This window comes from Camelus dromedarius, chromosome 3 (assembly GCF_036321535.1).
Source record: "Camelus dromedarius isolate mCamDro1 chromosome 3, mCamDro1.pat, whole genome shotgun sequence".
Lineage (NCBI taxonomy): Eukaryota > Metazoa > Chordata > Mammalia > Artiodactyla > Camelidae > Camelus > Camelus dromedarius.
Window position 1 is genome coordinate 54,014,557 of NC_087438.1, and position 28,000 is coordinate 54,042,556.

Consider the following 28,000-nt stretch of genomic DNA (forward strand, 5'->3'; position numbering starts at 1 on the left):
AAGAGAACAAGCTCACAACAGATTTCCTTTATAACCAGTGATAGGGCAGTTCCACACCACTTATGTTCTTGTCCCTATAGCAAGAACCACTAGGCCACTAGATGTGGAAAGAGCCCCCGAACTTTGAAGGGAGTTGGCAGCATGTGTGCAAAGGAGTTATTTGGGGAATAAACCTAAACTCCTCTCTCAACCCCGCCCTCCTCAACCCTCAGAGTGCAGTCTGTGGAGCAGCTGGTCAGCCCCATGGACCTCTAGCCTGCTGCCTGTTCTGCCAAGGGAGGCCCCCACGAGTCAGAGGGACTGGGGATCATTATGGCCAAATGTGCAAACTAGAAACTCTGACTCTTTAGAGGACCATGCAATCAGTTTGGTTGGCTCCAATCTGCAATTGTTCAATGAAATAACACAGGAGAGCCTAGAAAATAGCTGAGTATATCATATGAAGAAAGGATATCACAATACACAGTAAAGTGCTTGAATCATTTTAAACGTACAGCTTGAGGAATTTTTACACGTGTTTACACCCATACAACCACCCCCAAATCAGGAACCTTTCCAGCCCCAGAAGGCCCTCTCAAGCAATTTCCCAGTCAGTACCCCCATGCAAAGGTAACACATTTGTTTGGCTTTGGTCATATTTAAAAGAAATGGAACGTGAAAGAGAACCTCTCCAGGGGGGAGATTGGCTCCATGCCCTGCTCCACCCTCACTTCTGAGCATGGGTTGGGCCTGAGAAGGAAAGGAAAGGAATCAGCTGGTGATGTGCACGTGGCCATAGAAGCTGTCTACGTGACCTTCACCAGAGGCCTGGGCAGCTCCCTCTGAAATGCAGGGCTGTGGTCCAAAGTCCTGGTGGGTCATTGCTATTTACAGTCAACCTTTACCGTGTGTGATGGACGTTCCAAGGAGGGCTATTTTTAAGCAGGACCTTCTGTGTGGTAAATTAAGCTGGTGTGGAAAGAAAATGAGATTATCTAGCAATCTGCTTCAGATGGCCTGATCTGGAGGAGAAAGGTGATTGTTACTATCTCTGTATCCAGGCCCCAGACAACCTGTTGGAAAGAGATGCTCAGAGCCTGACTAGAAACTGGAGAGGAAGCTTTAGACATCTTCTTCCTCTCGGACCTCAGCGTGGAAGCGGGTGGGAGAGAAGGGCTCTCATTCTCCGCAGCTAACCTGGGGCCCAGGGATGGGGCTCCTGAGGGAAGGTAGCAACAAATTCCCTAACAGGTGCAGCAGTTTCCTGGCGGCCCTTCCACCCCGAGGCCGGGGGCCTGCGGGCCCAGGAACGCCTCGCAGAGCCCTGGAAGAGGCAGCCTCCAGGACTGGACTTGGGGAAGAAAACGTTTCAGTGAAAGGGCAGGTGCTAGAAAAAGCCCAGAGCTCCGCAGCGGCAGTGTCAGGGGCCGGCCTGCAAGGGCAAGGCTCAGGTTGCGCGTCCGACACGGGCCCCGCCCCTCCCGGCCCCGCCCCCGTTCGACTCCGCCCCGCCAGGGAGCCCTTTTAAGGCTGGGCCCCGCCCACTGCGTCCCTACACTGCTTGGCTGTGCGCAGCCGCGGGACGTGGGAGACTCCGGCTCCAAGGTCAGTGAGGCCTGAGGCCGGGAAGCCCGGCTTTTTTCCTTCAAAGCGGGGGCATTGCTAGTGCCAGGGTGGGGGCTTTGTGAGCAGGGAGTCAGGTCTGTGAGCATTGCTCCTGTGTGAGGAAGTCCTGGTAACTCTCTAAAGAAGCCAGCAGAGCGTCTGTCCTTGGCTGAAGCCACCCTGCACCCCAGGCGCAGGTAACCATTCCGTGGGACAGCTGCTCACGAGGTGCTGGAACTGTGTCAGAGAATGGAGAATGTTGGAGAAAGATCTCCCTCAGCAGCATCAAAAGAGGTGCAAATCAGTGACTTGGGATAAACTAACTGAAAAACGAACATTTTGAAGCCCTGGAAAGGAGCTAATTACTAATCGTCGCAATAGCTAGATGCAATTTAAATTGTTTAATATTATTGCTAGAGATTCATTTTTAAAATCACTAACCTATTAATAATGAGCCAACAGTCCTCCTCCCCCCCTCCACAGGACGTAAAAATGCTATAGAATTGGCCTAAATGTGTTTCATCTCTGGTAAAGACCTGTTCTTTGCTTGCTTGCTTGGGTTACTGTCAGCCCAGTTTCTGTCCCTTGAGTGGGTGACAGCTTTGCCTTTGAATGCTCTGGTGGGTGTAGAGAGTGATATTTGCCAAAACAAGGCAAAACTCTTTGGCCCTCCTCAGTGCTGCCCTTTAAACCTTCCTTTGAGCGTTGCCCTGGCTCTGTGACCCCACACAGGGCCTGGTGCCCCCATGACAAGGTATGCTAGTTCAACTGGTGAGCTGTTTCCAGAAGTACCGCTTTTCCTGTCTGCCGCAATCACAATTCCTCCGTTTCAGAGCTAGAGTCCTTGGCCTGTTCTCTCTGTGCTCATGGGGAAGAACACGACCACCACCCGAACCTGGCAAGCCCTCTTAGAGGATACCTGGCCGTTATTAGGCTGTGTGAGCACTCCACTTCCTCCTCTGCTTTGTAGACACCTTTCCCGAAAACCCTGTCCTTTACAGTTGACCCTTCTGTGGGTTAAGGCACTGTTCCAGCACGGGGCACGAGGGCCACATGCACCCATGGCCTCTGGCAGCTTCGTGATTAAATCACATCTGTAGAGAATGGACCATAGGCCCGCTCAGTCTTCCTAAAGGGGTGGCTGAGGAAGGACCAGGAAACGGGGTAGGTATGGGATAAGGAATGGGGAGTCCTGTATGTTCAGAGGCAGGAGGAGGATTGGTTCTCAGGCAGACTTTGCCCCTGGCTCAGAGGCACTGGGTCTCCATCTCTGCTATGCTTAGAGAAGGAGCAATTTGTCTTCCAGAGGAAATCATGTGGGACCTTGCATCAGCATTCTGAGACTTCCTGCCCACTCAGCCAGGAATCCCACAGGGAGCCTGTTTTGAAGGTGACTGCTAGAGGTCACACCCACTTCTGCCTGGGAAGCCACAGAGACTGATTATTCCCTTGGGCAGGGAAGGAGGCTCCCACTCCTTAACAGCATTTCAAGGACTAGATCATTCCTAATTTCCTAGTTTCTGAAAATAATGTACCCTTGAAAGATCAGTCTGGTGGTGATCATATGTCTTTATCACCGAGGACTAGGAAAGGCCTCTGTTTTATAGGGAAGGACTGTAAACATCTCTGCTTTGAGTTCTACTTGATGAATAGAACAGAGATGCTCAAGGCTGCCCCTTTAGGGTGCTGGTATCTGGTGGTGGCGAGGTAACTTGAACCCTCTGTTCTCTTAGAACTGGGAGGGGACAGCCATTTTCTCCTGGCCACAACTGGCATCGTGAGAATTTGTTCAGAATGTTCTGTGGAGCTGGTCCAGCCCCAAGGACGTCCTCTGTTTTGGGGTGACTCTCTCCGGTTGGAAAGCTGACACATGGTCCTCCCCCTGGCCTTCCACTGCCCTCCAAGGAGTTCAAACACATGGACACTGTGTACTGCTGGACCAGAAATAACTCTGAGTCAGCAGAACAGCACCCATGGCTTCTCCGTCCAAGATGCTCAGTACGACCAGGTGGCTCAGAATTGAGGCTGTGGCAGAACCCAAGTCCTCCACATTTTAGGATGTAACAGAATCAGACAAAACCTTTAAACCAGGATCCAGACACCCAGTATGCCTGCCTGAGACAGAGAGATATACAGCTTTTGGGCACAATGACAAAAAGGCTTAATATGGTGGTTCTTGTTTTTTGGTGGAGAGGGCAAGAGTAGGAATAACCACAACATCATTATTTTTGGCGGTGATCTTGCATCCCATATAGTAATCTCTCTGGCTTGTAGCCCAGGAATTCTGCCAGATTTCAGCCCTGATGCTGTAAACAATGCTTTTTAAATCAGGAGTCATGAGATGTTCCAAGTTAGGGAAACAGCTTCTGTGGGGTGTGGGCTAGAGACTTCCTCCCTCCTCACCCCTGCAATCCTTACGTCTGTATGAGAGAGGACAGAGGAGGGAAGGAAAGAGAAGAGCCCATGCCCCATCTCAGAGAAGGGCAGGCTGGCCCAGCATCCCCAGCATGGCTGGTAGGTGCTTTGGGCACCTGGCGTTGGAGTGGAGTAGGAGAAGTGGCACCTGGCATCTCGGTCACTTCAGCAGAAGCCTGAGGACAAGGAAGGAGAACAGGCTCATAATACTCTGCTACTCTGGGGGAGTCACGTGCTCTGAGGTGACAATCCAGCATCTAGAAGCTGCTGTGCTAAATGCATTTTCTATGGTCATCGGGGGCCAAACCGAGTGGAGTGAACTATGACTCTCCTAGGTCCTATACCACAAAGGTGGTTTCTCTCCAATTCTGGTCAGTGCAGGGCTGCTTGTGAGGTGCTGTGGTCTGCAAGGAGCCTCAGTCCAAGGCCAAAGACAAGCCTGAGTTCAAATCCCAGCTTTATCAAGGTGCTAGCCCCAAGACCTGGGGCAGGTCACTTCACCTCTCTTGAGTCTGTTTTCCCCATCTGTAGAATAATGCTTATTTGGCAGGATTGTTTCAAAGACTGAAAACAGTGTTTGTAAGGGCTCCTTGCATGATGCATGGCTTGTGGTAGGAGTTCAATAGATGGTAGTTAAAGGGAAGAAAAGACAGCCAGCTTGACTGGGCGTGCAGGGATGGAAAAGACTTTCCAGGTGGAAGGAAAGGCCTGGGCAAGGAATCAGAGTCTGGAAGAACTTGGGAGCCCAAATGAGTAGATTCATTTTGTGATGTTGGTTTGCAGAGGATGATGAGTGGCTCTGAAAGTACATGATGTACTCCTTCTGGAATCAAGCCTTCTCCTCAGAGAGATTACAAAATAAAACAATGAAATGAAACACTTTAAATGCTAAAAATGTAAACTAAAATCAACAAACGTGCAGAGAAGGGGCAGACCAGTGCTGGCTAGGATAACCAGGGGTGGCTGTGGGGAGAGTGATAACTGTCTCCCCACTTAGGGTCACTATGGGAATGAGACTTACATTTATTCAGTGCCTACTGTGGCCTGTCATTTAATCCTCACAACAGCTCAGGGAGAGGTCTCATGGAGCTCATTATGTAGAGGGAGTTGCTGAGGCTCAGGTAGCCGATTTGCAGGGTTCCCAGACCCAGCAGGGCTTGGGAATTGATTGTGAAGCTTTATCACAGTACACCCGTGACAGTCCTGTTTTTGCTACTCGTTCAAAAGATGGAGCCTAGAAATCTGGATGTTTAACACCCTTCACAGTTGATGTCTTTTTTACTTTTAATTTATTTATTTTAGACCATAAAGACAATACGTGCTTATTTTTACAAGTTGTGCAATACAAAATTCTATTAAGAGAAAATGAATAATCTGCCTACCCCAAATCTGTTGCTCTGAAGTAATGCTTTTTGCAGGTTGATGAATAACTTTCAGTACTTTATGTTCATACAAGTATATGCAGATACATATATATGTACATCATTGTTACAAAATTGGAACCATTCATATTCATTACTCTGCAAGTTTTTTCCCTTTTAATCTAAGAATATGGCATGTGGTGTGGGCTGAGGGCACTGGCCATTCTCCCACCTAGAAGGTGGTTGGAAGGCAGCCAGCCAGAAGGGGGCCTCCATAGTCACCTGTTTATGCACGTGGGTGTGCGATGTCTCGTCATTGTTTCTGCTCCAGTCTTTGCAGTTTGTGACCTGGTACTAGTCCCAGGGCAGGTGGAGGCAAGCAATACCTCAGTCTGGGTAAAGACCAGACAAGATCCCTCAGTGGAGCTGAATGGGCTGGGCCCATCCCAGGCCCTCCCAGGGGCTCCCATGGGGCTCTGGTTTCCTGCAAAGAACACTGACCACATGACTGGTACTTGCCTGAGTTGGGGTGCTGGTTCAGAGCGTGGACTATGGAAACAGACCACTGGTCTTGAATCCCAGCCTTGCCACTCACAAACCATGTGCTTTTGGCCAAATCTTTACCTCCATTCGCTCACCTGTAAAATGAGGATAGTCAGAGCATCTAGCTCACGGATGGGTCTGTTGTGAGGACTTAATGAGGTAATGATCATAAAGCTCATAGACCCGTGTGCCCGGCACCCAGTAAGTGCTGCATGAGGCTTTTCCCCTCAGACTAGGAGTTCTGTGAAAGCCGCCACATAGTAGGCACTTCAATATTTATCAAGGAAATAAGTGCAAAGATACCTATCTTCACCACCTCATCATCCTATCTTGCTTCTCCCTGCATCGCTGCCCACTGTGGCTCCTCCCCACCTGAAACACGTCAGTGTCATTCATTCAGTTCATTCATGGTGACCGTGACCCACACTGCCTGATGATCTCTGCAGGTCTGTAGTCACTGGTGTTCCTGGCAGGTGGAGGAAGCCCTGAGGGTGCACCCTCTGGTTCTGCTGCCCCTCAGAGCTGCCCAGAATGATGCCTCTGTGCTGGTTGGCAATTTCGCCCCATAAACATCCTCTCTAGAGCCCCTTTGGGAAACTCTGATTAAGAGAAGCCATCCAGTATCCCTGAGAGGCCATGAAGAACCAGAGGCAGCTAGGACTGTCTGGCAAGTCCATTCCTTGGGAGATGAGGGGGTTGACTCCATCCAAACATGCTGTAATATTGTCTGTTATTAAACCTTGTAAGTAGAAAAGGATCTTCATTTAAATGAGTACCTATTGAAACTCAGTACATGTGATTTCCCTTCAGCTGTGTGACCTTTGACTGTCAGTTAACCTCTCTGTTTTCGAGTTCCCTCCTCTGTGACATGGGGTAAGATGTCTGCTCCTTGGGGTTGTTGTGGAGAAAATACTAGGCCCTTGAAAGTACTCTACTTTTGTCCCCACCCCCACCCCACCTTATTAAGATATGAAAAGGATTTTAAATAATTCCAGTTATTCTACAGTAAAATGGGTTCCTCTAGAAAGCTGATATTTAAGGAGGGCCAAAGGGAAAGGGATTCCTGCATTCAAGTTGAGCTAAATGTCCTCTAAAGTCCTTTCCCACTCAATGTCCCTGTGACTGTTCACTCACTCACCTAGCATTTACTGAGAACCTATCTTGTGCGGGCCCCTGGACTTGAGAACGGAGAAAAGCTGTGACCCCGCCCTACAGTCATTAGGTCTTTTCTCTTCCATATGTTGGGACTGGCTCTGAGTGATGTTCGTCCTTGACCTGAGCCCTGCTGAGCTCCTGACACTGTCCTCCCCAGCATGTGGGGCAGGGAAATAACAAAATGAGTGCTCCCCTCTCTTTTCTTGGAGCATTTCCTTTAGAAAACTTGTAATTTTTCTCTGTCTCTTTGAGGTGCATTTAAATCTTTTTAAAAGTTAAGTCTCCAGCCAGTTTAACAACCCAGGGCTGTCTTTCTCAAGGGCCTGGGAGCCGTCTCTTTCAAATGTAAGCGTTCAGGAAGTTAGCAGCCCAGTTTCCCAGACTCAGTGGGATGTGGGAGTTTGACTGAGGTGCAGGCTGCCGGTGGTCAGTGACCTGCTGTCAGAGAGAGATGGGAGAAGCTCATTTTCCCTTTGTTTTTGCTTGTTTGTTCAAATGTATTTATTTAGTTTGTTTACTTTTGTATTTTGAAGCAAATAAATTTTAATCTGGGGACCGAGGCCTCATCTGACTAGGGTAGGGTATTAGGTAGAGCTTTATCCTAATTCATTTTCCCTTTGAAGAAAGGCAGTTAGCTAACCCAAAAGGCCACCCCAATTATCAGGTGAATTTGAGGTGAACTCTGTGTGACACATGGTGCTGTCATGTCCTCTTACCTGAGTTACCTCAAGGACATGTGTGGAGTGGGTTCTCTGCATGGCTCTGGAAGAGGGAACATTTCATCGTCTTTGCAGTCTTGTTAGCCAATTGCCTGTGATGGGCCTCACAGTCTGGTTTTATGCCGAGTCAATGATAAAACTGTTTTCTTTCTTTCTTGTATCTTACAGGGAGGAATTTTGGGGTGTTGGGAGATTGAAGTTAAATTTCCCCTCTAGCACTTGCTTCTCATCTGACTTCTCCTTCCTGACCTACCTACTCAGTCTGGAAAGGATCCCTGGAGGAAGGAAGGGCGTGCACTTTATGCTGCGTCTGTTATCTGTGGGGCAGCCTCTGCGGGGTCAGCCCGGAAACTGCTGAGGATGGGCCTGGCGAGCTCCCAGGGGTCAGCCAGCCTGTCACGGCTGAGAGGTCAGGAGCCTGCGCGGGGTGCCCCGGCTCACTGGTGGCTCACAGAGACTAGGAGCCGGAGCAGGGAAACAGTAAAAAACAGCCTATTGGCCTCGCTTGCCTGCTTTTATGATAGGATTTCATAATCAGTGGCTGAAGGGATATGTCTGCTGTAATGTATTAGTGATCAAGCCAATAAAGGAAAGAAAAATAAAAATCAAGATATTTGAGTCAACCTCAGAAACAAATGTACTTCCTGTTAACTTAGGGACACCATGTCCTGGCTTATTTTTTGCTCCATACATAGTCTGGAAAGAATTTGGGCAAAGCTTCTACTTTGGTGAGTTCTGTGGTAAAACTCAGAGAAGACAGTTTTGTCTCTCTGCTTAGGAAGCGGATTGGAGGGTGTGGAAGCAGTTAAGACAGGCCTGAAAGATGTAAGTTAGTGTCACCTGCTGTGTATGAGGACCAGGAACATGGGTGCATTTCCTTGAGGAACACTCACTTCGTCTTGGAAGAAGAGGGACAACAGCCCAGAGTCTAATAGGGAGCAAAGAAGTATCTGTGATGAGATGAATGCTGGGCCATTACAAGCCCCTAGAACAACTTTAAGAAATGGCCCATTTATCTTGCCTGCTGATTACTAAACTAATTCCTGTTGTCTTTAGGACTGAAGGCATTGTTTTGACTCTAGGACAGAGGAAAGGCTGCCTGATAATCTTATTTCCTGGGCTAACTTAGAAAAATAACTTCCTAAATTTTTTCAAGGACTTTGATACTTCTGGTTGAGGTGTTCAACTTTCTCCCTAGTGTTGCTCAAAAAGGATGTTAAGTAGAGACTTCAGGATGGGGATCCTGGAAACATGAAGTTGATGGACTGATCCCAGTTCCCAAAATGCAATCAAGGAAGAAAGTGGACCTCAGAAGGCTACTCTTAGAATTGTGTATAATGCCATGCCAACCTCGCTGTATTAGAGGAGTTTATCATCCACTTGGTAGCCCAGGTTTTCATCCCACAACCATACTTTCAACGGGCTCCTTGCACCCACCTAACCCACATTTGGAGAATCATGCAGCAGAGTCCCAGGAACCTTCTAAATATTAGGGGAAAAAATACCAGCCTTTATTTGAGCATCACTGAGACCAAAATGAGAGAGTACTGAGTGTTACCTGCTCCATTGGTCTCCACTCAACAACCCACGTTTAATAGCTCTCCTCTGGGTGATGCTGTGGCTTAATTGTCAATCCTGATTCCTGAACAGTAGCAGACACAGCAGGGTATCTGATTTTCATCCTTGTTGATATTATATAAACATTTATCTTGATTTATATGTTTTCTCCATTTTGTCTGCATCTCAGGCTGTCCTTCTGGTGTCTATTTCCTACTTTCTAAAGTACTTATTTTAGTAGTTCCTTTGTTATTGGTCTGCTCTTTACCTTTAATTGCCTTTTTCATTCTCACTTTTGGAAGATAATTTGACTATATCCCCAAGTCTGGTTGATAAGTATTGTCTCTTAGCCCCTTAAAGGCCATTTCTCTGGCATCCATTATTCACTGTTGAAAAATCAGATGATTTTTTTCTTTATGGATAAACTGTCTTTTCTCTCTGATTGCTTTTGATATCTTTGTCTCCAGTATTCTGGAGTTGACTATCGTTTACATATGTGTGGATTATTTTAATTTTGCTTGGGTTATGTCATGCCTCTTGAATCATGGATTTTCTGTCTTTCCTCAGTTCTGGAAAATTCTCAGCCATTTCTCTTCAAATATGGCTTCTTCTCTGTTTTCTCTATTCTCCTGTCTGTGGCTTCAATTAGATATGTATTTGACCTGCTATTCTATTCTTTATATCTCTTAACTTCTACCTCATATTTTCTGTTTTCTTATTTCTCTGTACAACATTCTGGATAATTTCATAGCTATATCTTCCAGTTCATTTATTCTATCTTCAGCTGTCTTATATCCATAGTTCATTCTGATTCCCTTTCAAATCAGATTGATCATCTTTGATAGTCTCTTGTTACTTGTTCATTGTTGTGATTCCATCACTTATGTCTTTAAACGTACATAGAGGTAATCTACATTCTTGTCTGCCAATTCCAATATCTTCTGTCATTGGAGGTCAAAAATCTGTGGCCATTTCTTCTGTTGACTCCCATTCATGGTACCTTCTTTTGTGCTTGGTGATCTTTGGCTGAGAGCTTATTGATTGACCTTAATCTGTAGGAAAGCAGGGCCTAAACTGAGTATACTTTCCTCAGAGAGGATCTGAGTGTGCTTCTGTTGGGAGCTGCTGACATTGGACCACTTCAGCCCCTCTCAAGGGCCTTAGCTTGACTGGGGTGTCTTAGACTCAGCTCCCCACCTCCATGCTGGTATCCTGACCTTAGTGTTCAAATGGGCATCCACCGTCAGAGAACCCAAACCTCCTGGCTTGTTACTCTGAACTGACACCAACTCATTTGGGGTGAGCGGAGTAGGAAAATGGTCCTCAGAGACTTTGAAATTGTGTGTAATGATTAGTTAAGTCTGTTTCACCTGTCTTCACTAACCAAGGTCATTTTAAGACTTGCATGTCCTCCAAGTGGCTCCTAGCTTGAACAATAAGATGTTTGCCCGAGTAAGTAATTCTCCAGGAACATGAAGTTGTCTGGGTCTAGTTTGAGCTGAGCTGGTTAAGACTGGGTAGGACCACCGACCCTCCAAATAGGCATGTGCAAATGTCTGAGCTTAGTGACCTTTAGAAACAGGAAGGCTGAAAACTCCACCCGCAGAACATGCAGAGGCCTGTAGCCCAATCACGCCTGCGCAAAACAACTATTTCCACTCCTTTTCCCAATCACCTTTCCCTATGGTCTCCACACGCCCATGCCTCAGACTTCCCTGCTTCCTTATTTGTTATCCCATAAATACCCCAAGCCCCTTGCCTTTAGGGAGGTAGATTTGAGATTTGTTCTCCCATCTCCTCCTTTGGGTACTTTGAGAATTAACTCTCTCTTTGCTGCAAACCTAAGGGTGTCAGCGTTTTGGCTTGCTGTGTATCAGGCAAAATGAACCTGGTTCGGTAACAACTTCCTCTACCTCTTACAAGCCCAGTGGTCTGTTCTATTCGGGGTCTAGTTGCTGTGCACCGGCAGAGTCCAAAAGAGCAGCTGGTCTGTCAAGCAGTCAGAAGTAGAAATCCCCCATTTTTTTCCTATATCGTATTAGGGGAGAAAATGGCATGAACTTCAGGCAGTTTGACATTCTCAGTGTCTCAGACCACCCGGATTTTCCCAAGCAGTATGAAGGGGGCTGGGGGAGAAAGGAAGAAAGAGAAAAACAAAACAGAGGCTAAGCCTCCAGCAGTTCTTTCTCCTGCCTGTTGGTCTCCGTCTTGTGGTTCAGGGCCATTCTGTCTAATTCGGCTTCTCTGCTTTCCAGACACTCATCCAAGAGGCAGGATGGCCAGTACCTTCTCTAAGCTGCTTACTGGCCGCAATGCTTCTCTGTTACTTGCTACCTTGGGCACCAGTGCCCTGACCACTGGGTACCTGCTGAATCGGCAGAACGTGTGTGCTGCGGCCCAGGAGCAGCGCAAGCTATTCCCGCCAAGGTAGGTCCTCCTGGCTTTAAAAGTGACACCAAATGCCGACCAGAAATATGCTTTCCCCTGCTCAAACAAGGGTCAGCAAGGGTGAATAAGTCAAATTGGCAGTCGTTTTTGAGCCCCATTAAGCACAGTGACCTGTGGCAAGTACAAGGAAATGTGGCTGTAGTGTCATCGTTGCTGCCCAGAGCTCAAGGTCTCGCTGAGTAGTAATAACAATAGTAATTAACATTTGTTGGGCACTTCTGTGTGTGCTGAGCCCTTTACGCAGGGTATTTTATTCATCTTAGCATCCCTTTGTGATGAAATGAAGGCTTCGGAAAGTTAAGTAGTGCCCAGATTCACACAGCTGGTGCAGCCAAATGCGAATCCATAGACCTTGATTCCAGACCCAGGCCTCACCCACCCTGTACTGCCTCCAGAAAGTATGATGTTATAGCACTTCTCAGCTTCAGGGGCCCTTCCAGAAGGGAAGTGGAGGAGGGGCATGAAGATGGACTGCTTTCTCAGCCTCTGGAACCTTGCCTCGGCTAAGCCACACACTGGATAGAGTTGGAGTGGAGTGCTGCCCTTAAGGGATTCCATGTAGGTGGGTGTGGATGGGAGAGATGAGGAAAACCTGAAATGTTTCTCAGACATTTAATGGCTTTTGTGGAAATCAGGATCTCTGAGGGAGTTACCGGCACTGCCATGCACCTCAGGAGTTCCTGAGGTGAGATTATCTGCATTTGAGCCCGTGGTGGTCCCAAGTCCCCTATTTTTCAGTCAGTACATCCCCCAGGGTAAAATAGCACCCCCATTTGATTTCTTCCTATGTATTATTTCAACAGATATTTACTGAATGCCTGTTTCTATAGCCAGGCACTGTTCTCAACAAAGCAGGTAATCATAGAGTTTGCATCATAGACAGAGGACAGAAAAATAAATGAATCTCTATGTAGTTCCACCTGCAGGGTTTCTAGCCTCTCCACCACAGACCCAAGGGACCAAGATACGGCTGTTGTATTTTACCAAAACTTCTGGGCTTATAAAAAAGCCTGCATATGATTTCAATTTATTTTCTAACCATTTTCACTCTGTCTCCTCTCTGTATAAACAAGCCACTGTCTGTGGGCTCCTGCAGCCAGCATTGTGGACTCCTTAGGCAAGGCCAATTCCATTTTTCTGACAGTTTAGGGAATTATTTTTTTAAATCTAGCTTACTTAAGCCATGACCTAGCCAAGTGTTCCTCTGCTCAGTGGCTGAAAAGAGCCTGGTGGAAGGATGGCCAGAAACAAAGCTCTTGCGTAGGCCCCTTCCACCAGTGGCTGCTCCCTGAACGCCTCTCTCCTCCCCGTGCAGTGCGGACTACCCTGATCTGCGCAAACACAACAACTGCATGGCCGAGTGCCTCACGCCGGCCATCTACGCCAAGCTCCGCAACAAGGTGACGCCCAATGGCTACACCCTGGACCAGTGTATCCAGACTGGAGTGGACAACCCCGGCCACCCCTTCATAAAGACTGTGGGCATGGTGGCTGGTGACGAGGAGTCCTATGAGGTAAAACCATTGGCTGCCAGTTCTGCAGTGTGTGTAGAGGGATGGGGGTTGCTCTGGGGTCTCTCTGTGGGGCCAAGTTGCTGCCTTCAGGAAGGGCACCCATAAAGGGAAGCCAGCATCAACGGAACGCCTGCTGTGCTTTCTGGAACAGTGAGGTCTACAGCTTCCCAGGGACAAGGCTTCCAAATATCCCTCCTCATGGAGGAATGAGTTGCATGACCCAGCTCTCTGAGCTGTCAAGGGGATGAATTGGTTCAGAAAAAAAAAATCTCAATGTTTTTATTGTATTGATGATGTGTTTTCACCAACAGGGCATTAGGAGATGATGTGTTTGTGGCTGAACTTTATTGAGCAGGGAGGATGGTTCCGTGTGTCTTTAGCATGGGAATTACTGACTATGCAGCCCGCTGTAGTCTTATTCAGTTCACTAAGTCTCTTGGAGAAATGCCGTGATCTCCACGTCCTCACCCTGGGTGCAGAAGCACAGGATGGCCTGTTCTGGAGCTCAGTCACCAGAGCAGCCTCTACGTCATGGCAAATACCTCCAGCCCGTCTCCCTCAGGTCTGCTGCCTTTGCACCTGCTACTTCAGGGAGCTGAAGACAGTTCCCTGGGAAGGCAGCCATCAAGAGGAGGGAGGGGGCCACCTTGAGTAGACAAGACTGGCAGCTCATTCAGGTACAGTGGTGTCCAACTCTCGGCTCCCAGAGTCCCAGACTAGATCTGGCTCCCTGGACCCACTTCACATAGCTCCCACAGGCTACAGGGTGCTCTGTTATGACTTCTTCTAACCTTATTTTATCTAAAGGATGTTCCTGAAGTTTTTGGCTTTTTAAAAAGTAGATTTGCCTGAGATGGTTTGGGCTGGGAAAGGTCCTCACAGGGGGAGAGGTGCCTGCTTTGCTTTGATTGCTGCTGTGCACTTTTCTTTCTGTGCAGCTGGTTTTCCACAAATTTATTATGTTGCTTAAACTCTAGAACCTGACCTTCCCTTTTGACCACAAATCTGCTTAGCTTCTAATCTGGCAGCATCTTTTATCCTACGAAAGCAAGGACTTCTGGGGAGAACTCTCAAATTCTTAAACACAAGCTTTCCTTGTTCCATCTCATGGCAGTGAACTTGGCAGAATCACTAGGGAGGAGGTTATGATGACAGAGTTCTGGAGCGCTGCCGTCTCCCAAGGGGCAAAGTGTCTCAAAGAGGTTTCCTCTAGTATAGCCTATTATATTTATTACTATTAGTATTATTATTACTGGCCATCAATCCAATCTCACACCTATTTCCTGCATAGCACTGAGAATTTCAGAGGAGGGCATCAACTTTGACCCTTAAGATAAAAAGGGGCAAGTGATGAATGAATTAAAGTTGATGAACCAGTTCAGGAGGAAACAGGAGCATCTTCCCTTCTGCAGGTGTTTGCTGACCTTTTCGACCCTGTCATCAAGCTGAGGCACAATGGCTATGATCCCAGGGTGATGAAGCACCCCACGGATCTGGATGCCTCCAAGGTAGGCCCCAGCTGCCTCTGTACCTTCCCATGAAGCTGGCACTCCAGACCTCAAGGTGAGGAGTATCTGAGAGTAGGGCCCTGGGTCAGATGCCCTTGAAAGCTCTGCGGTGACCCTTCCACAGTATGCTCCCTGGAGGGCCTCTGGGAAGGTCAGGAAGGTCCTAGAATCTGTTTTTCTTACCTCCTACCAACAAGGTGGTGGTGGTCGCTGAGAACCTTAAGCCTTTCCTAAAACAATTCCTTTCTTCAGCCCAAATCCAGCCGGGGTAAAGCACTGCAGACGGCGCTGTGTAAAGTAGCTCCTCTCTTGACTTGCAAGACCCCTGCCCCCAGAGTTCCAGAATGTGTCCCGCATGCAAACGTGCAGAGTGCCTTGAGGGTCCCTGATCAGTGGTTTGTAAGCCACTGTGGTCGTGGCGCTGCGGTGACCCCACACTCTGCCCGGCAGATCACCCAAGGGCAGTTCGACGAGCGCTACGTGCTGTCGTCTCGCGTGCGCACGGGCCGCAGCATCCGCGGGCTGAGCCTGCCGCCCGCCTGCTCCCGGGCCGAGCGGAGGGAGGTGGAGAACGTGGCCATCACAGCCCTGGAGGGCCTCAAGGGGGACCTAGCCGGCCGCTACTACAAGCTGTCCGAGATGACGGAGCAGGACCAGCAGCGGCTCATTGACGTGAGTGGCCCTTAAACCAACATCCCCGACCTCCATCCCGGGCTGTCTGGGCGGGGCTGTGCCCAGAGCCCTGACCCACATGGTGTGGCCCCTCGCAGAGCCCAGGCCCCCTGCCCTGGTTGGGAGCTTGCTGCAGCTTCAGCCTGGTCAATATGAGGAAGGAAGGGCAGGCCTTAAAACTTCAGGTCAAAAGTAAAGACAGTCAGCCTATGGATAAATTCTGTGGAGGCAACAATATGGTGGTGGGCTGGGATTGGTGGGTAGAGGGGAATGGAGGATCCCAGTGGCTCCTTAGTAAGTAGAAACAATTGGATGTGGAAAATCCTGTCTGTGCCTGGAGGATGGCCTCCATTACCACGAAGTCCAGGAAGCTGGGAGAATCTGGAAAGGGAATCCCCCAGGTGGAAGGCCTGCCCTGACTCACATTGGAGCTAGCCCCTAGGATTCCCGCTGCCTTCACACGTTTTCTATGGCTTCCTCAAGGGTAGACAAAACCCAAGTCCTTTCCTTGTTTTCCCTGTAGCACAGTTAAAACAGAATAGCATTTTCAAAAGTAAATTTAAACTCCAAGGAAAAGCAGAAACTTTTGTCATTTCAAAGAATGCAACGCCACAAAATATGCCCCATTTCCAAACCAGAGGGACCAACTCTGTGGTCGAGATGCCTCAGTCTCCAGGTCTCCTCCACTTGTCCTGTTACAGAACAAGCCCTCTGACTCTAGTAACCACTTCTGGTTTCCAGCTTAAAGGACGTGCTATTTCCTGGGCAGTGACAGTCCATAAGCCTGTCCTGGCTCAGGTCTCTGATCTTTCCCACTTAGAGATTGTAGAAGGACTTCGCTTCCTCTGTCTTCTTGATTTCTTACATCAGGGTAATCATATGTGAATATATGTATCCATATTCATATTCTTACTGTGTGCACACAGTAAGAAAATGTCAGTCTCTGAACACCGATTTTGCTATGCAGAGTAGTATATTGCAGAGTAGTCATACAGCATCCTAGGCTCTGCCACTTCCTACCTGTCTTGTGTGGGGAGGGTATAACTCAGTGGTAGAGTGCGTGCTTAGCATGCACAAGGTCCTCGGTTCAATCCCCAGCACCTCCTCCAAAAATAAAAACAAATAAACTTATCTGTCCTGTGTGGTAAGTTGTTCTCTCTCTCTCAATCTGTTTTCTTTTCCTACCAAATAGTGATTACATTTACCTTAGAGTGTCTTTGTAAGCATTAAAGAAAATAAATGAAAAGTACAAAGCGTAGAGCCTGGCACATAGCATTAAATTAATGGTGAGTATTTTTATTTATAGATCATTGTTTTACACCTCTAAAACTCTTAAACAAAAGGAATGATAGTTATAAACAAACCAATAATGCTGGAAACACGGAGAATGCAGCTATGTGGAGCACTTTTCAGGCTAGCAGCCCTCACTCACTGCCCACTGTGCTGCTGCATGGGGTTGGTGTTGGTGGGATAGACATGCTCCAGAGTGATTAAGGGTTTCCACTGGGGTAAAGCCAGTGGTTTTCAGCCTGAGCTGTATGCTAGAATCACCTGAAAATACCGATGTCCGGGCAACACTCCGTAACAATTCAGTCAGAATCTCTGAGGGATGGGAACTGGGCATTAGAATTTTTCTAAAGCTCTCAGGTTATGACAGTGGGCAGCCAAGGCTGAGAACCACTGCCCGAGAGACCTCAGCCATTATTAGTGAGTGAAACTTGGCCACCTAGCACTTGTGAGGGTATCTGATCTCATCAGTTTCTCCTTTCTGCTTTGTCCTTTTTGGCCTGCAGGACCACTTTCTGTTTGATAAGCCAGTATCCCCTTTACTAACTTGTGCTGGGATGGCCCGTGACTGGCCAGATGCCAGGGGAATCTGGTATGGACACAGCCTTTTCACATTTGCAGTGTGTGCAGACGATCTCCTTCAGATCACCTGCTTGTCCTAACCGGAGGTTGCTGTGACCTGCACTTGACAGCATGCCCAGCTTGAACTAAATGGAGAAAGCAGAATACTTAGAAATTGTGTGTGTGTGTGTGTGTGTGTTTGTGTGTGAGAGAGATACATGTAAGTATTGTGATGTTTCCAAGATGTGTACAAATGTTAGCTGGTTTGCATGAACTATGCATGATAAAAAGGACTATATTTTCAAGAAAAAATTAGCTTCATATTATTGGACCTCACAGAGAATCTGTTTCATGACATTAAAACAAAAGAGCAGACAATGAAAAATACATATGGGGGATGTAAGCAAAACTCTACAAGGAAGAGTGGCTGTTGAGTGTACACACATTTTATCTTGGCCAACAGTCCTCAGGCCACTTTGATTCCTGTACCTTGGCAGGTTATTAGGATACCTGAAGGAGCTGAGATCAAAGTGTTTGGGGGCAGCTGCTCAGTGTGGGTGGATAGGCAGGATCTCTACAGCAGACATATGTGAAGTCTTCTGCACCCCAAACATGTTGGGCTGCAGGTAAAATCTTTTTTTAAGTGCCACAAGATTCTGACTGAATTTATTAGGAGACAAAATACCCTTGTTAGCGGCAAGGCCAAATGTTATCATGGTGGAATTATTGTCATCGTAGTCTTAGTAACAAGGGAGATTAAGTTCTTGCTGGGCAAAAACATGACATCTTTGAGGGTTGAAGTTGGTCTTACTCTTCATTCTGTCAAGTTAACGTTATTTTGCAGGCACTTATTCACACACAATTAAGAGATTAGGGCCACATCTAAAGAAAGGAGGAAGGTGAAATGAGTCAATCCAGTTACAGAGGTAATGGGGGTTTTCACGTGATGAAACAAGTGTAATTAACGCTCAGCACCATATTTCTCTCTTCATTAGGCATAATTATGACAAGACATTTCTCATCTGGATTAATGAGGAAGACCACACCAGGGTAATCTCTATGGAGAAAGGAGGCAATATGAAAAGAGTGTTTGAGCGATTCTGTCGTGGACTGAAAGAGGTAAGATTTCATCAGAAATTTCTGAATATTCACTAAAATAAAATCTCTTTATTTCTCCTTCTTAAAAGAAGACACTATGATGACTTCAAAGATGGGGCTCATTTTTTTCTAAGGATCATGGCACTCTTTTGGGGTGAGGCTTCTGGAGCAGTGCTTCAAAAAACAGATGACTTTTTTTTTGTTATTAGCAAGTTCCTATGCTTCCCTTCCAAGTGCAGAATGGTTAGAGAAGTCTGTGAATTATTAGTTATTTTCTGATTTCTTTAACAGAGCTTTTGGCTATTCTAAGCATAGAGACACTATAGGATGCACCAATGTTCCTATGTAACCTGACCACAGCCTTACTTGCTGAGAATTCCTTTATTCTACTATGCTCATGGGAAAAATAATAACAACTGACGTTTATTGAGTGTTTAGTATATGCTAGGTACACTGTTCAGTGCTTTACAGAGTTCATCTGATTTAATTGGACCATTTTAATATTCTGATAGAAGAGATTTAATTTTCTATTAAAGAAATACTATAGAATGAAAGATGAAATTTCACCATTTGCAGCAACATAGTTAGACTTGGAGGGTGTTATGCTAAGTGGAATGTCAGACAGAGAAAGACAAATACTGTATGATTTCACCCTTGTATGTGAAATCTAAAAAATACAACAAAATAGTGAATAAAACAAAAAAGAAGCAGACTCACAGATATAGAGAACAAACTAGTGGCTACCAGTGGGGTGAAGGAAGTGGGGAGGGGCAGTTTAGGGTTAGAGGAAAAAAGGGTTATTATAGGACTATATGAAATCATGTGCATGGAACTTTTGAAAGTTATAAAGCACTATAGATTTTAAAGACTGGTTCTTTCAATAAAAAATGTAAATTAAAAATAGAACTACAGATAACTTTACTTTCTCCTTTCCAAAGAAAAAAAAAAGGAAAAGAAAACTATATATTTACCTAAATTTCATTTATGGCAAACATACAGTACACACATCTCTCCCTGGTGTTCAGGATGTGCTGCTGAGTGAATGGATATCTGAGAACTTTGTCATCTGTTCCCTGTTGTAGGTAGAACGTCTAATCCAAGAACGAGGCTGGGAGTTCATGTGGAACGAGCGTCTGGGTTACATTCTGACCTGCCCCTCGAACCTCGGCACAGGATTACGGGCTGGTGTCCACGTTAGGATCCCCAAGCTCAGCAAGGTAATGTCACATAGCCAGTGGCCCTGTTGGGTTCTACCTGGATCAGCTCAGATCAGATCACCTGCTTGGTTGGAGGAAAAAATGACACAGCCCATTCCTTAACCCTTAGTTTCTGTACCTATAATAGAAAGTGACGAGAAAAGATTAAGTTTGCCTCAAAAACACTTGTATCAGTAGGATAAGAGGTTGAGGGGCTGTAAGAAAGGGGTGTGGCTTCAAGAACAAGAAGTTAAAATTTTCCTGCATATAGCAAGTCGGGATGGAGAGACAGGCTGAGCTGCTCCTTGGCCTTCCAGCTCCTTCTGTCTCTCCTAGTACAGTGGTTCTCAGACTTGAGCCTGCAGCAAAATCCGCTGGAGGCTTGTGAAAACACGCATTGCTAGGCCCACCTGCAGAAGTTGCATTTCTAACAAGTTGCCAGGTGATGCTGCTGCTGTTGGTCAGGGGACTGCACTCAGAGAGGACTGTCTTAGAGCACTGTCCCCTTTGCATGGTTATGGTCAGCCCTCACATTCTAGCTTGTGGTGAGGGGAGAGAACATGCAGGATTGTCCTTGTAAAGATTTAAGGTCTAGACCTGGAGGCGGCACACGTCACTTCTGTTTGTTCCACAAGCAGGAACCTAGCTGGTGGTTATTTCCTGAGCTCACCTGTGGAAAATAGGAGAAGGATTCCAATGGGCAACTAATAGTTTCTGCCCCAGCATGCCAAGTGAATCAAATACTTTAAAACAGTTTTAGAAAATATGCTTTCAGCCAAAAAAAGTATAATAATATTTGTTACTCAGGATTCCAATGCTAAGAAAATTACTTGATGTGCTTTAATGTCATGATTTTAATTATATCAGTAGCAACTGATATTAGTAGTTACATAGATGAATAATAAATTCACCAAAGCTGGGATCCAGGTGCCAAAAAAGCGGTATAGAAGTTAGTAACAGCTCTGCTACCTTCTAGCTGTGTTCTACGTTCAGGCAAGCTAATTCCTCTTAGCCTTATTTCCTCATCTGTGAAATGGGGGGGTAAAAGCAATACCTTCTTCATTGGGTTGTTGTAAAGGTTAAAAGTTCCAGCACAGGGCCCTGGTACATAGTAAATATATGCTTAATAAATGGTAACTGTTATTATCTCTCATTCTATGTCTTTTCTAAGTGCACCAATGATGATGAATCGATTTTGCTTCTTTTGACACTGTTACCCTTTGTCCCAGGACCCACGATTTTCTAAGATCCTGGAGAACCTCAGACTTCAGAAGCGAGGCACAGGTGGCGTGGACACTGCGGCAGTGGCAGACGTGTACGATATTTCCAACATAGATCGAATTGGCCGATCCGAGGTAACATCTCTCTCACTTTCTGAACGTGAACTAACAAAATCAGCCTAAGAGAAAAAGAAGTAACCTACACAGCCTTACCTTATTCACAAAATTCAAGATCTCCTCTTTCCCCATTGAGTCCTGAGTCAAGTTAGCATTTCATTCTGTAGAACTGTTCCTCCCTGGGAAATCACTACATAAAGGTAAGCACAAGAATGTATAGGCAGGTGAAGTGGGAGGGTTGTCCCTGGCCTGCCCCCGAGAGCTATTCCAGCAATCTTCCACTGCAGGAGCTCTGTTATGCTGAAGGACAGCAGTCTTTTATCACTGTGAAATCAGAGAACTCGCGTGCCCTCTCTCTGAGGGTGGTAAAATTGTGGCTTTTCTCTTGATTCTGAATTTCCTTTGGTGAAGGACACATACTGTCATCTTCACTTGGGCATTTTTAGATGCATGATCGTTTGTAAAATTTTATCATTAGGGCTAATGATGGCAAATAAGGTATACATTAAGTATGTGTAAGATTGTGCTCATCCAATAATGCTTAGGATTCTGTGAATGCACAGGATGAATGGGATTCATAGACTATAGATAGGCCTGGAGTGATGCACGAGGTAAAGCACAAGGAGCGCACTTAGAGAAACTGCAGCCACACTCCAAGTCAGTCCTGTCTAGTAAGTCAGCCCAGCTTACCTGGATGTGATCCCATTGAAGGTATTGTGCCCATCATTCATCTAAAAGCCTCTTCTTATAACATACAACCCTTAATAACTCAGTAGCTGGTTATTAAATCTGTGGATTATCAGTGCCCTTTCTTCTTCCTTGCCATCTTGTGCATATTTCATTGCTGGTTGGTACTCCTACCAGTAAATTGAGGAAGGGAAGGAGAAAACACTCAAAACATTGAAATCAACCTGAATGCTACCAGCTCTGGTAAAGTATCTGAAGAAGAAGCCTCTATAAATACCACACCTTCTGAAATTTGCTGGAAAAAGTATGGTGTAGTGAATAAAGAAAATCTGGGGCCTAGTCCTGTCAGCTTCTAATATCAACTAGACTTTTATTACTGGAAAGCAAGATAGTTATCACTTAAAAAAAAACAAGAGTTAATAAGTGATCATTATAAAAACTAGAAAAATTCCAAAAAGTATTAAAAAAAAACCCACCATTTATTTTACTTAGCAACCCTGAGATAACCATTGTGAACATTATTCTAAATTGCCTTCCATTCTTATAATTACTCAAAAAAATTTTTACAAAATTTTGTATTATAACATATAATTTATATAACAGCTTTTTTCCATGTATTATATGTGAGCATTTTCCTCCAATATTAAGTATTCTTCAAAACATTGTTTAATGACAGCATAGTAAAGATAGTCCATTATCTATTTACTATCTCCCTGATTATTTGATATTTCGTTTGACCATCTCTCTACATAACTGTATGACCATCTCTATACATAACTCTAATCACAACTCTGATTATTTGGTTAGGATATATTTCTAGGAAAGGAATTCCTGGGTTAAAAATGAGAGTCCCTGACTTTTGACCCAGTTTCCTACCACAAGACTTATACCAAGAGAGTTCTACCGGTAGTGAATGAGAGACCCATCTCACCACACCCTCATCAACACTGAGACAGGTCAACTGGATAAGTAGAAAATACGGGTTTCTTTTATTAGTAATGACTAGCTTTCTGAGCCAGCCCTCTCTTAGGGCTTCAGTTTCCTTATGCATGAAGAGAAGCAGGGAGGGCACTAGACGCCATCATGCCTAAAGCACGCTCAACTGTAACACTTAATGATCTCTTCCATTGTTGCTGTTCATTCCTGAGTTATGTATTTTAGTGCTGTCTGGAATTAACTAGTAATTACTTACTATCTTAGTTTGAGTCCCTTTAGGAGCAGTACAAGTAATTTGAGAGACAATTCCCAGGGGAAAAATCATGGGTAGATTTACTCTAGTTGAAGAAAAACCATTATTTGTAAATGAAAGTTCTAACACTTTTTTAAGCAGAATTTTTTTAAGTGTATCTTAATATAATTCACACAGTTTCCTTTAAGTAGCAAACTTACCTGGTACAGTACAGACATGATTTAATTGCCAAACACTTGAGTTTAAACAATTTTCATAAAGCCATTCACTGTGGAAAAGACAATATCTGAACTATAGCATATTCAGTGCTCAGGTAGCTTAGCGGCAGGTCAGAATTCAGGTCCAGGTCAAAGAACATCACAAGGTGTCACTCTGTAGTTTTACTTTTAGACAAATTGTTATTTTATAGCAGAGACTGATGGGGGAAAAGTATCTGAGACGCAGACTAATGGTTTTCATGTTTTAAAAAAAGTTCTTACACAAAGTAGTAATCCCATCTTAACTAAAGAAAGATTGAGAAAGACCCTATAATATCTCTGCTTCCCATCTTTGATGATAACTATCAGACACATCTTCTCCCACAAAACTTTAGGGAAATACTGAGAAGAAATTGTTATAAAGTCCATTAAAGATGGCAGGTTCTCTTTTGTCCTGGGACTCTTCCTATAGATCAATGCCTAACATGTGCCTTCTCTGCAAATTAATCTTTCATCTTTTTCACTATCAAAGGTTGAGCTTGTTCAGATAGTCATCGATGGAGTCAATTACCTGGTGGATTGTGAAAAGAAATTGGAGAGAGGCCAAGATATTAAGGTGCCACCACCTCTACCGCAGTTTGTCAGAAAGTGAACTTTCCCTTTCCTGATTTATAAATAATCTGCTGGTATGACAGACATAAAGAAATTTCTACTCTGAGAGTTTTCATAGACTTGGAAAAATGTAAAATTGTTTGTCCTGTCTATCTTTACAATAAAACTCTCCTTAATATCTTTGGTTTGTTTCCCTGATTTTTTTTTAATGCCACTAACAGTGGCAAACACATTTAATTACAAGTTGCAGGTGGTAAAAATATTTTAGGACAATGAGAAAATGAATATTTGTAAGACCACTTATTCTTAAGTCTAGAAACCCTCCAACTATCTAGATGCTACTATAGTCAACCCTTTAACAAATCCCTGTGGACACCGTTGGAAAAAAATAAGGGACTAATTTAATCAGTTTTCTGGCAAATAGAACAAGAGGAGATTCATTTCTTTCGAAAGTGTGAAAATAAAGATGATACCAATGAGGACAAACAGAAGCTGTTTATTTAGAGCTTCTGTTGCAAGGCAGTCACCATCACCTGCTTGAACTTGGCAGAAACTCACAGGCAGGCATAGGAAAGCTTCCTTTGAAAAAATGAGTATGCTCAACTGTGCTCAGAGTGGGTTTGTAGGCATGGGGAAATTGGAGGCAGACGATCTGGAAGCAGACTAAGTCCTATGTAACTGGTTTGGGAAGTGTATTTGTCTTTCCCTGGTTGGTTCTGAATTGGAAACAGGGGCAAAATTTAGGGAAACTGGAAGTCCCTCAATCTGAGCCGATTGCTCAGAGCTTGTAGTTTGTCTTCTTGCACTGGTTGCTGCAGAGGTTGTGGGTCAGAGTTCTGTTGTCATATATGGTCTGGCCATTGTCCATTTGTGGAGTCAGTCTCTCCATAGCAATCCAAAATTAGCTGTCTGAAATGCTGACAGTGTGTTTAGTATAGTTTGAAAACCAAATTCTTCCCTCAGCAGACGTTTACTTTGAATCTTGTTATTCTTTTCCATCCATCCTGTGATGTCAATAACATGAAGGGGTGTGGTAGAAGAGGTGGGAGCAACTAATTCTGTAACAAGTTATAAAACTGCTCTACCTAACAAGAAAAATATTGTTGGCCTGAATAATACGAATGAGACCAAGTTCTGCATTTTGTGAGAACTGTACATGCTACAGTGAATAAATCGTGCTCTGATATAAGCATTTGTCTTCCCTCCTATATTGAGAAATATAAAGTATGAAAAGAATACACTTGTGTTGGTGCTAATAGGCACCATACTAACTTTTGAGTGATAAATTGGTATGTGGTCAAAATTTAGAAGAGGAAACCACATCCAATGCAATTCAGAATATCGTGCTGTATACCCTGAATGGGGTGAGGTGGAGGCCATTCTGCCAATCAGTGCCCATAGACAAAAGAGGGATCAGAACCTCAGGCAGTGACTGGCATTCTGGGGACAGGGATGGAGGCTTGAGAGGAATGGCATCATGGCCAAGCATGTTGACTCTGCAGCCACATTGCTGGAGTGCAAGTCCCAACTCTCCTGCTTCATGACATTAAGTGATTGACTTAGTCTAAGTTCCTCAGGCCCCTTTGTATAAAATGAGAACAATGATAATACCTCTCTCATTTTACAAATGATTATTTGTAAAGTTCACTTAGAAGTGCTCAGCACATTGTTAAGTACTATGTTAGGGTTTACTTGCTAAATAATAAAAAAGGAATCACTATTATAATATGATAATAATCTATCTCTGAATTTCTCTTAAAACCATTCTTTAGGGCAACCAACTGAACTGATGGTCCCTCTTCTGAAAGGTCTGATGAGATAAGTGGTAAGTGAAGGCAAGTACATACATCTAAAGAAACACAGGCATAAAAGAATTGAAGAGACTAAATAAAGGCATATGCCAAAATTTAATTTTTTTAGAGGAAAAGCTGAAGAACAAGCAGTAGTATAAAATGATATGGCTACTAATATAAAAAGGAGGCAAGCCTTGTAATCTGTTCCACAACATCCCCAGCAACATTCTCAGCATTATTAACAAGAATTAACTGAATATCTAAGGTACAGAGAATGCAGCTAATACCTCCTTTTTTGTTGTATTTTTATCTAATTTATTTCTCATCTTTAGCCATTAGTTCTACTCATCAATAACCACAGCCACATTTGTGTTCAATATTGGCTTGCCCACAGACTGTTATTACTTCACCTTTAAATTACCTGCATTTGAAACTTAAAAAAATTTTTTTTTTATTGAATTACAGTCAATTACACTGTGTCAATCTCTGGTGTACGGCACAACGTCCCAGTCTTGCACATAAATACATATATTCGTTTTCATATTTTGAAACTCTTTGATTTGTGGGGCTGTTTGATTTGTGGGGCTTTATTGTATTACCAGGAATGTACTTATGTGTGACTCTACTCTGTAAGAACAAGATATTCATAACTAAAGGCAGTCATTTAAACAAAGTCTACAGTTGATTCCTAAACACTCAGTCTGGCATATCAGTTTTTGTTGAAATCTTCCATAGTCATCAAATATCTTTCCCTGACAGCTCTTCAGACAATTTTCAGATCATATGATAGCACTTAAATTAGATACAAGAATGTCCTTTCTCCTCAAGCATCCCCAAGTATTTGAATGATAGGATCCTATTTGCAGAAGTTGTGGTTTCTTTTGCCACAAGGAACCAGCACTTTGGCAATGTTACAGTGAAAAACAGAAAAGATATTTTTTGTAAAAGGTGAGTCAACTGGAAGAGATAAAAAGACTTAACTATTAATTAAAATTCTAATTGAATGCCGTATCTTTCAGCCAAAGTGCAAATAGTTCCTGTTTACTAAGTTCTCCTTCAGTCACTATTGACCTAGCAGTGATGGAAACGAGCATGGTATTGTGTCATGGGACTTTTGAAATTTGCCATATTCCTTGTATCTGGGACAGAATGCAGCAGAGTAGGCTTTTATGGCTGGGAAACCACTCTGGCCCTCTTCCTTGGGTCCTTTGATTCCTGTGCTTATGCAAAACTGGCTATTCTCTTTCAGGCCAAAGGTCATAAAAGAGGTGTTGTGAAAGCAGCCAAAAGAAATTGTTTCAAGGTCAAAAGATTTGCCTTAAATTTAAGCTCAGCCACTAACCAGCTCTATGACCAAGGGCAAATTATTTAATTGAGTCTTGGTTTTGTTTGTAAAATGGGGATAATTTGCTTTACAAAGATTTTATGATCATTAAATAATATAAGGCAGTGACTTAACATTTTTTTTTCTTTCACTGTAACCTCTGGGAAGAAATATATTTTACATTAGAACCCAGTACCCACATATATGAGTATGCACGTGAGTGTGTATGTGTATGTATGTAAAACCCAAATAAAAGTTTTAGGTAGTAATAGTTATCTTTATGATATGAGAAGCACTTTAATATTTTTCTATTCTACAATATATTATTCTCTTTCAGTTTTAAAACATGCTGATTGTGACCCACTAAATTGATCTCAGAACACATTAATGGGATAAAATTCAGAATTTGGAAGACATAGACCTAACTACCTGGCTCAATAAACATTAAATTCTCTCCTTCCTTTTTTTCCTCCTTTCAGCTCTAAGTATTTTGTTCTTTTGCCACAAGAAACCAGCACATTGGTTTCTTGTGGCAAATCATCTTCTGATTTCCGTGGTTTTTGGTGAAAAGTCCATGACTATGCAAATAGTTCTTCTTCTATTTGTAATGGGTCATTTTTCTCTGACTGCTTCGAAGATTTTTTTCAGCAGTTTGCATATGATATGCCTAAGTGTTTTTTTTTTCATATTTATTCTATGTGGAAGCTTTCTCACATAGGCATGATTGGTGATTAACTCAGACTCCAGCCCTTTGCCACTTCCTGGAGGATGGAGGATGGGGTGGGAAGTTCTAGGCTTCTAATCATGACTTCTTCTTTCTGGTGACCAGCCCCCATCCTGAAGCTATTCAGGAGCCCTCCCGGAGTCACCTCGTTAGAACAGAAAGCACTCATATCAACTAAGAAATTCCAAGGGATTTAGGAGCTCTGTGTCAGGAACCAAAGTCAAAGACCAAATGTTAGGACAAAAGATGCTCCTTGTGCTGTTATCACGTAGTAAATGATAAGGATTTTAGGAGCCCTGTACCGGGAACTCGAGTCAGAAAGCAATATGTATATATATTTTTTCTAATATTTTATAGTCTCTTTAGTATTTCACAATTACTAAAGTAGATTTCTGAGAAAGGATAAAGGGGGACATTCCACAATTATGTACATATAAATTCATTAAGAAGACTTTTAAAAATTATAAATATATGCTCATCTAATAACAAGTTTCAAAACACACAAAGCCCAAATTGACA

General features: G+C 44.2%; 1 protein-coding gene across 1 annotated transcript; it reads left to right on the forward strand.

Moving 5' to 3' along the window:
- Positions 1–1,532: 1,532 nt before the first annotated feature.
- Positions 1,533–23,823, forward strand: CKMT2 (creatine kinase, mitochondrial 2). Its single transcript, XM_010975051.3, has 10 exons — positions 1,533–1,584; positions 11,590–11,761; positions 13,098–13,296; positions 14,709–14,804; positions 15,255–15,476; positions 17,270–17,355; positions 18,320–18,443; positions 19,505–19,639; positions 20,848–20,973; positions 23,561–23,823. Exons 2-10 carry the CDS (start codon positions 11,610–11,612, stop codon positions 23,678–23,680), a joined length of 1,260 nt encoding a protein of 419 aa, XP_010973353.3. The 5' UTR covers positions 1,533–1,584; positions 11,590–11,609; the 3' UTR covers positions 23,681–23,823.
- Positions 23,824–28,000: the final 4,177 nt, after the last annotated feature.